The sequence below is a fragment of the Malania oleifera genome, chromosome 13 (genome assembly GCF_029873635.1).
Source record: "Malania oleifera isolate guangnan ecotype guangnan chromosome 13, ASM2987363v1, whole genome shotgun sequence".
NCBI lineage: Eukaryota > Viridiplantae > Streptophyta > Magnoliopsida > Santalales > Ximeniaceae > Malania > Malania oleifera.
The window spans coordinates 9,592,835-9,602,563 of record NC_080429.1 but is presented as its reverse complement, the minus strand read 5'-3'; the positions used below and the strand labels follow the sequence as shown (position 1 = coordinate 9,602,563).

Here is a 9,729-nt window from a genome sequence, read left to right as displayed (position 1 = left end):
TGTGTTGTAATTTGTCTTTGATTCCAATAATTTGATATTAGTTGTCATAGTTGGACCAAGCCTTGCAATGAAACAATGAGATGACCTAATAATGGGTGGCACAATGAGAATAGTGCCTTGAGTCATTATTGTCAAATGTAGACAAGGGTGTCATGATCAATCAACAAATGAAGAGGCATAATGAATAGTGTTATGACTCAAAACAACCAGAATAAAATAGAAAAAATGTAAAATAAGTTGTGAAGGCATATTTATGAATTGGGTATGGAAGACTAATAAGAAAGAATGTCCGTAAAAAAAACTCGAGAAAATGTTGGAAGCATAATTTGTAGGTCTTTATTGGATGTCTTGGATGAGGTGGAAGAGAAGAAGAAGAATGAGAAGAAGAAAGAGGAACCCAAAAGATGTGCTTAAATACAAGTAAGAAATAGTGGAGAATAAGAAAGCACGAACAGCTCCCATGGGCATAGCGTGGTGGAAAGGCATCAGCACGTAAGAAGGAGGATTGGGGGTTCAATTCCAAGTAGATACACTCACGGAACCAGCGGTACCTATGGATGGTGAGAATTTACTCTTGAGCCAGCAGAGAGACACTAGATGGTGAGAGTTCGCTCTGTGAGCCAGTGGGGACCGTGGATGATGAGAGTTTTCTGTGAGTTAGCGGAGACCGTGGATGGTGATGAAGATGTGTCCTGGGGGTCGGGTTGGTCAAATGTCCAATTGATGCATGAAAGCTGTGTTCGTATTCCGGACTTTACCTGATCAGCGAGACCTAGGGGGAGGACGCTGATTCGTAGGTTTGGTGCCGCACCAGGGGGTTCGAAGGGTTTATTGGTGGCTGGAGTTCCTATGTAATAAAAAAAAATCATGAGCATTTATTATTAAATTGATTATGGTCGGCAACCACAAATGTATACGCGTGCAATGCACATAAATCTACCTCGATATAGAAAAAAAGGCATCATAGATTTGACATTGGATGCTCGATCTTATTAAAGTGACACATCGAGTCAAAATCCAAAAATGATCGCATGTCACTCCAAAATATCATAGTGAACATAGTGGTCCCCTCATGCTCAGATAGAAAAGGTTAGCTATGAGAGTGGAGGCAATTGATTGAGATAATTATAAGATTTGACAATTCGACCTAAGTGAATAGGCAAAATGGGCAACCAAAAGTCATCAACATAAGCGAGTAATGAATGAGGACATTTAGATTTAGTCAACTCACCATGGATTTAGTCTTTATTCTCATAGCTTCTCGTTGTCAAGATGTCAGTTGCATGCAATTAGTATGGTTTCATAACAAATATATTAAATACGGTTTCAACCAAAAAACACTAGCCAGGTGTCATACATAAATACAAATAAACCATATCCACTTTGGTTAAAAAACAAAATTGGCGCACCAAAATTGCTCCATAATTAATATTTATTTGTTAAAACCAGTGCCGGCTCACATGTAAATAAATAGATACAAGAGAATAAGATATAGTTTGTTTGTATTGTTCTACCTTTTGTTGAATCAGGTGTTGTAGAATCGTTAGATCTAGTTTTGTTTTGCATGTTTTTAATTTGAATCTTACCTTTGGGCTTGCCGACTTATTCAAGTCATTGAGTTCAAATTTTGCATTCATCAAACACCTTTATAAATGAAGTTATAAATGTAAACATTAAAGGGAATGCTTGTATAAGTTTTGAAAACTTTTTTTTTTTTTTTTTTTCTAATTTTTATATCGATTATCAACATACCAAAATACGTAGATTTTTTGGACTCACAAAAGTTGGTTTCCTTATTTCATTATTGCTTACCCAATATGATCTCATACTTACTTAAAAAATGCATACATTGCTTAATATTTCAAAAAGATATGAAATGGAAAATGCTCGAGACAACTAATTTAGGTATCTAAAAAAATTTCAGAAATTCATTTACAGAATAGAAATTCAAGACAAGATTAAATTTTTTAAAAATTACTATATATTACCATACAAGATGTTATCTTAAATGGATTGATGATATGGATCGTTGTTATCTTAGGCTCCCAACTTCCAGCCCAGGAGGGTGGCGACCCGTTTCCATACGAACCCTAACCGCCACGGGTGCGGTGGTGCGATCACGTGCCAGCGCAGCAGCATCCAAAATTCCAAATCGGAAATTCGAGAGCGAAAGAGAGAGATAGAGGGCGAGAGATCGAGAGCAGGCTTCGTAAACCCTAGAAGTAACCCCCCCGGTACCCATTATTTCCAACATTTATCTCTCCCTCTCTCCTCGTTTGTTGATTGTCTCTGTTCGTCCTTCTTCAACAACAGCAAAATCTCTGCAAATTTTGAATTCTTTGTCAATTTCCAATTTCAGGTACCTCTCTCTCTCTCTAACGCATGCGCGCGCGCGCGCACTGTTACACGTAGCTGGAGTCTACAGTTAGAGGTCTCTCTCTCTCACACACACACACACACACACACACACACATTTTTTCATGGTGGAATTTGATGAAGCTGAAGTGTGATTCTTCAGATTATTGTGGTTTTCTCTTTCAAGCTTCGCTGCCCTTCTCTCTGGTTTTGTGATCCCAGCTGCCAGTGTTGATGAAATGCTGTATGATTTAGATTTTTAATTTTCATTTCTTACCTAATTTTCCTTCTTTTCCCTCCCATGATGGAATAACGAAATGTTGAATGCTGTAATCCAATACAAGGTTTTTCTTTGGCCATTTGTCGTTTTTTTGTGAATTTGAATGTGGCACCGAGAGGAATGTTACTTTAATCTGGGTTGGTTATGAATCTTTTTTGGGATGCGAGGGAATTGTTGGTTTCTTATGGACATAGTGTTTGTACGATTACTTTAAAGCTTAAAGATTCAGGAGGGAAAGACATCAAATTGAAGTTGGAAAATGGGTGCAAGCTAGGTTATGGGTTGTGGGCAAAAATGCCCTTTGATCTTTTTCATAATATCTACATAATCACAGTGGATAAAGAAGCAGATGCTGGAGGATCCATCAAAATTGGAGTGGCTTTGGACTCCTCAATTTGGAAATTGGAGGGTTGTTGGCGGATTATCTGGCAACCTTGAAAGATTTTCTTGTGCAGCATCTTGGAAATTGAGTGGAGGAAGAGATCAAACTTTTGGATCATTTTCTGTTCACATGTGAGCAGTCTTCCCCTAAAAAGCCTACCTAGGAATCCTTCTGTCCTCTTCTGACAGATTTTATTTATTTTTTGGGTGCATATTTATGTGGTTTGGCTGGCAGCATCTGCATGTGATTCATCAATTTTTGCAAAGTTCTATGATATTGAGAAATTGGGATATTGGCAAAGGGTGACCCTGTTGTAGAGGTATCTTTTCAGGAAATTTGGATTTTGTAGGATTTTTTTGGGTAAAATTGTTGTAAGTTTTGCAGTTGTAAAATCAAGCAAACTCCTTGCTATTTAGCATCTACTTTGTTTACATGACCATTGCTTTTGCTTTAAATGGTAGTTTCTTTGTGTCTCACCCTGTTTTTTGCTTGATTCTTTAGTAAGTTGTGTACTTTTGTAGTTGTGTGTACTTTGATTCTTTAAAGTTCTTCCTATTTTTATTCTGTTCTAATTTTTTTTTTTTTTTTTAGAGATGTGTATGCTATATGGCAGGTATTCACATCCACGCAAATTGGCAAGGCCCAGGGAAGCTTTCCCAAATTGAGATGCTGATGCCTATGTTATTGGAGCTTAGAGATGTACCATTTTGGGAAGCATTAAAGAACAGTCTATGCTCTATAGCAACACATGGAAGTCGGCCATTTTGAAAAAGGAGAAGCTTACATTTCCATATTTACTTACAAGTTTACATTTCCATTTTTACGTACAAGGTTTTGAAATAAGAGGCAGAGGACTGTCATTTTCTTAAGAGTGAAGAGCCTAATAAAGTTTTGCACTGTCTTACTGTCAAATGTCAGAAGGTGCTATGGCAGTAGTTAAACCTGAGGTATGATTCATGATTTATTTAGGAATTGTTTCTTTCTTATTTTTTAGTCGACCCCACTTAGTGGGACTAAGGCTTGGTTTTGTTGGTTTTGGTTTTGTTGTGTTCTTTCTATTTTCATTGTTTGCTCAACTTCATTCTTCAGTTGAATTAGGCAGATGTAAACTGTTTTTTCCTTGAAATTTTACATAGCTAGGAACTGCAGAGTCTTTATGGGGCGTATGTTATTGTGGCAAGGACTTGATGGCTAACTAGTTGTTAGAAGTAGCTCAAGTGTGTGATAGCCTTGCTGCCTTAAGGTGGCTGGTTATATTATCTCCTGGATATAGTTTTTTTGTTTTCTACCAGCATTCACTTCATTTGTCATGGAGTTTTGCAATATGCTTGTATCTGTTTTATATAGACTGAGCATATACATGCTGCATGCCGAGAGCCAACTTGGGTTGATGTTCAGGATAAATGATACTACTATACTATTTGTCAGGCTAATATCTTTAGTTTTTCCCAGTTCCCACAATTGTTATGATTGTTCACTTTTTAAGCCTTTTTTGTTATGCCCTGTGCTTAGTTTTGCTTACTATTTTTTGTGTATCAAGATGAAGTCTTACATCTGGCTCCAAACTGCTGATGGTTCAATTCAACAAGTGGAGGAAGAAGTTGCCATGTTTTGCCCCATGATATGCCGGGAAATACTTCAAACGGGCATGGGATCGTCCAAAAATTATGCGATTACTCTTCCACAACGAGTCAGTGCTGCCATCTTGGGTTTAATACTTGACTACTGTCGATTTCATCAAGTACCCGGTCGCTCAAATAAGGTCTGGTGTGCTTAATTTTTTGAGCGTATATTTGTTTTTATTAGATAAGATTCCTTTTATGGCTTTCATTGAGACAATGATAGTTACATAAATTAGAGAAAAGATAAATTGCATGACAATAAGCGATGGAGTTAATCAAACATTAATTATTATTTTTTCATATATTTACCACTTTAATTATAAAAATACATTTATTTGTTGTTTCATTGTCATTGCGTCATCCTCATCTACTGCTACTGCTGCTATTATTATTATTATTATTATTAGATTTAGAAGAATGAATGAGACTGCATAATGCATACTTAAATTTGTATAGTTGAAGTCTGAAAGTTTGATCGTGCTTTCTGTCTAGGAGCGGAAGTCTTTTGATGAAAAGTTTGTTCGGATGGATACAAAAAAGTTATGTGAGTTGACATCTGCTGCTGACAGCCTCCAATTGAAGCCTCTGGTTGATCTTACCAGCCGTGCACTTGCACGAATTATTGAGGGGAAAAGTCCTGAAGAAATACGGGAGACCTTCCATTTGCCTGATGATCTAACTGAGGTCTTCATAACTAGAAATGAGTTTTTTTTTTCTAAAAAAAAAATATTTAATTGGCTACTGCAATATTTCATGTAGAGTTGGTTTGATGATAGGATATGTATCAATTCTTTTTGACATTTAATTTTCTACTGTTATTTCTTAAGTAGAGTTGGTATATTTCAGGAGGAGAAGCTGGAGCCTTTGAAAAATACAACTGATGATCCACGCATCCGCCTTTTGAACCGCTTGTATGCAAGGAAGAGAAAAGAATTGAAAGAGAGGGAGAAATTAAAGGTTGTTATGACCCTCACTACTTATTGCAGATGTGATAATATTTTTTTTTAAATTAAAAATTTTACATTTACCTAAGCTTTTCACGTGCGTATTTATGTATGGATGTTTATTGTTTGCATTAATATCATGTGGGTTTTCCACGCATTTTTCAGAATGTTGAGGTTGAAGAGGAGCGTGTTGACAATCGCTCAGTTGATGATCTCTTGTCATTTATAAATGGGGGAGATGGAGGTATATTGAGAAAACATTTTCACTTCTTCTCATTTTTGTTATCTTAATTTATTTTCTATGTAGAGGATTTCGATGTTTTGGCAAATTATTTAGTTCATCAAATTTGAATTATGTTGGGGATTGTAGTTCATTAATAAAATGTTTTTTGGTTACTTTTTTTGACAAAAGTCTAGTCCTCCTTCATTCTCCCCTCCCCCTCAAAAAAGGAGGGGGGGGGGGGGGAGGGGGAACAGAACCTAGATTTAAGAATTGTTGTCAATTAATCATGCCCTGCCTATAGTCACTTTTAAGTAACTAGGTCAGAATGACTGAAGACCCCTACAAACCAGCTTTATAGTGCATGAATTCTAAAATGAATTGAAGTTGATGCGTTGTAGACATGTGAAGATATATCACGTGCTAAAAGGTGGAAAGTCAATGTTAGACTGATATAAATTAGATGTGGGACAAGGTCTTTTAAGGCTGATTTGCAAAGAATTTTTGGCCCTTTGATTGTGTTAATGTTTCCTAAAAGCAATTGCCGGATGAACTCAAGCATAATAATATACAATTTCAAGCAGTGTTTTTAGTTTGGGGGAGCTTTGCTCCAATCAGCATTATTAAGGTGGGATGTTACGCCTATTAAGTGAGATCATTTTTGTGCAGTGATGTACCACAGTGAAGGGATATTTTGTTAAAAGAAAAAGACCAATGTTTCTTTTTAGATATCAATGATAATGTTTAGTAAATAATAGAAAAAGGCAAAAGACACTAAAACGCCTTGAGGTTTACTAGATAGATGGGGACCTCCCTTGACATTTCAAAAATATTATTGACCTCTTATCTCAATGACAATTTGCAAGCCACATTAAGTTATTCTTATCTGGGCAATTTTACCCATCTCTAGAATTTCCAAATTATTCTATCTTCTTTGTGTCACTCCCTCCTCTCTTTGTAGGCTATTTTTTTTTCGTACTCCCGTCTATCTGCTCGCTCACATGCTTTTCTCTACTGTACTAGAACCAATCCCTCTCTCTATCCTTCTTCAAACTACCTATTACCCTTCTATTCTCCAGCTGCAAGTGAAACAAAGGCTGTCACATCACATGCTATATAAACCTCTATTAATCAATCAAAGACCACCACCCAACTCAACTCCATCTGCTCCCCCAAAATTTTTTATTTGCTATGCAAGTGGTACAACCTCAACATTGCCTTGTGTCATGGGCCGAATATTTCACGCCTTTGTGAAAGGACTGTGCAGTCTGTGCGGCGCTAGCTAAAGTACTCTTGTTTAACTAGCCAACCTAGTGTTTACCACAATTCACCAACTGAACACTTTCATTGTCATTCAAGCAAATATAAGTGAAAGTAATAAGCAACTTATGAAAGCCATGACACGCAAGCAGTAAACATTGAAGTAACGTAATTTATTATCAACATCTCCGTTAACAACGTGTCTAGTGAGGGAGGCAAGTAGGCTAAACATGTTTAAAATAGCCAGTAAGTTTTACAAGTTGATGAACAATCACCTTCCCCTAAAGAGCTTTCTATGCTATTCTTACTCTGACACTAGGAAACGTCAATATGACCGAGGAGTCATGCTCTCATTTTTAGTTTAGGGAAAAACTATCTCTAAAAAATAACCCTATACTAGTATTTACATGATGGAAACCCATCCCAAACGCATGAGACAAGCGGTCACAGGCAAGCATGATGCCCTGAACAAGCTCGGTTTGTGACGCTCCCCCACTTATGTGGTCGATGTTTTTGTAAACTTTGACGCTAGATACACTTCAACTTCGTCCACAAATGGTTGTATATCTTCTGTAGAAACCCAACTGATTTCTTCGTTGCCAAGAATTTTCCACTTCACTAAGAACTCCTGCCGCTTCCTCCTTAAGGATGTGAACTCTTTGTTTGCAAGGATGTCTTCAAATTCTCGCTTGTTGGATTGCAGTGTATTGAATTCTGCTCTGGTTGATTGACTTCTTCTTGGATCTTCGGTGTCGGCGTTGAACGGATTTAGGCAGCTAATGTGAAACACAGGACGCACTTTCATCCAAGCTGGAGGGTCAACTCTGTTAGAGGCCTTCCTGAATTTGGCCAAGATGGGGATTGGTACGTCATATTTACGAAGTATTCTCCTATCTCGTCCTTGTAGGAACTTGATCTGTTTAGGATTGAGCTTAACAAGCACCAAGTCACCTACGTTGAAGTGTTGCGGTCTTCTCCCCTGATATGCCCACTTCTTCATCTGCTTAGAAGCTTTCTCCAGGTAGGCTCAGGCGATTTCTGCATTCTGTCTCCATTCTTTGGTGGAGATGTATGTCTGTGACTTTTCCTGTGAGGTAGCAACGACTATTGGTCTATAACAAGCTTAAAAGGACCCTTGTTAGTTGTTGAGCTCTTTTGGGCATTAAAATAGAATTGAGCCACATCAAGTAGTTGCAACCAATTTTCTAGTTGGCATTGATGAAATGGTGCAAGTACTCTTTTAGTAGCCTGTAGAATCTCTCCGTCTATCCGTCTGTTTGTGGATGATAGCTCAAAGAGATGTCAAGCTATGAACTGAGGATTTTAAAAAGTTCTATCTAGAAGTTGCCGGTGGATCTTGAGTCTTGATCACTGACGATATCTTTGGGAACATCCCAATACTTCACAATATTCTTAATGAATAGTTGTGTCGTCTCCTCTGCTGAACAGTACTTCGGTGCAGGTATAAACATACTGTACTTTGAAAACTTGTCTATAAGCACAAGTATAGACCTTGCATGTCCCACTTTGGGCAAATTGGTGATGAAGTCCAGTGTGACGCTTTACCACGGTCTGCATGGTACTAGTAGGGGCTCCAACAGCCCTGCAATCTTCTTCTGCTCCACCTTGTCTTGTTGGCAAGTGAGACAAGTCCGGGTATAATCAACCACATCATTAGCCATGTATAGCCAATAATACCTATGCTGCAGTAGTGTCAAAGTTTGCTTCCATGCTGGATTTCTGGCCCACATGGTATCATGACACTCTCTCAGCAGTGTCTTTTTTTAGATCTCCAACTCGTGGCACAAAGAGCCAGCTACCATGGGTCCCCTCTTCTGTTATCTTCATGAGGTTTTGCGCCACTAGATCTTTGGCTAAATTCTCCTTGATGTGCTCTCGCATCGTCGTGGTAACAGTACCCAGCGTCAAGTGTGTTACCATCTATAAGACCGCTAGCTCGGCCTTCCTGCTTAGTGCATCAGCAACTTCGTTCAAGCGCCCCACCCTGTGTTCAAAAGAGGAATAAAATTCTGCCAAGAATTCTTACCACGGGTCCTGCTTGGGTGTCAACTTTGGCCGTGTGAAGAAGTGGCTAACACTTGAGTTATTTGTTTTCCTCATGAATCTTGACCCAAGTAAATAATGCCTCCACATGTGGAGACAATGGATTACCGCCAGCATCTCCTTCTCCTGAGCTGTTTACTTCCGTTCCACTTCACTAAGCTTACGAATCTCGTACGTAACAAGATGTCCCTTCTGTAGCAAGACTCCTCCAAGGACGTAGTCCGATGCATGTGTGTGTACCTCGAAAAGGTTTCATGATGTCCGAAAGAGCAAGTACCAGACCTCTCATCATGGCATCCATAGAGTCATCAAAGGCTTCCTGACACTTCTCTACCCAGTTCTTTAGTAGTTCTATCAAAGGAGTAGTTCTTGTTAAGTGCCCCCCTACAAACTTCCTGTAATAGTTGGCAAGACCAAGATAGGAATGCAAATCCTTCTTTGTTGTTGGGATTTTCCATTTTTGAATAGCTCTCACCTTCTCCATATCCATCCTAATATGACCTTGTTCATTCACATGACTAAGAAATTTGATGTTCCGCTGAGCGAAAGAGCACTTCTCTTTCTTCACACATAGAATATTCTCCTTTAGCCTGTCGAACACC

General features: G+C 38.4%; 1 protein-coding gene across 12 annotated transcripts in view; it reads left to right on the top strand.

Annotated features, from left to right (window-relative positions):
- The first annotated feature begins 1,836 nt into the window (after positions 1-1,836).
- LOC131146960 (SKP1-like protein 21) overlaps positions 1,837-9,729 on the top strand; it is a 31,805-nt gene continuing 23,912 nt past the window's right edge. For 2 of the 12 annotated variants that reach the window (XM_058096849.1, XM_058096844.1), the window contains exons 1-7: positions 1,888-1,905; positions 2,042-2,359; positions 3,609-3,964; positions 4,564-4,779; positions 5,132-5,323; positions 5,486-5,596; positions 5,749-5,827. In XM_058096849.1, coding sequence (XP_057952832.1) covers positions 3,929-3,964; positions 4,564-4,779; positions 5,132-5,323; positions 5,486-5,596; positions 5,749-5,827 — 634 coding nt within the window. In that variant the 5' untranslated portion in view covers positions 1,888-1,905; positions 2,042-2,359; positions 3,609-3,928. Of the gene's footprint in view, positions 1,906-2,008; positions 2,432-3,608; positions 3,965-4,557; positions 4,780-5,131; positions 5,324-5,485; positions 5,597-5,748; positions 5,828-9,729 lie in introns of those variants that run through there. The other 10 variants (XM_058096848.1, XM_058096840.1, XM_058096850.1 and 7 more) reach the window with 8 other exon arrangements.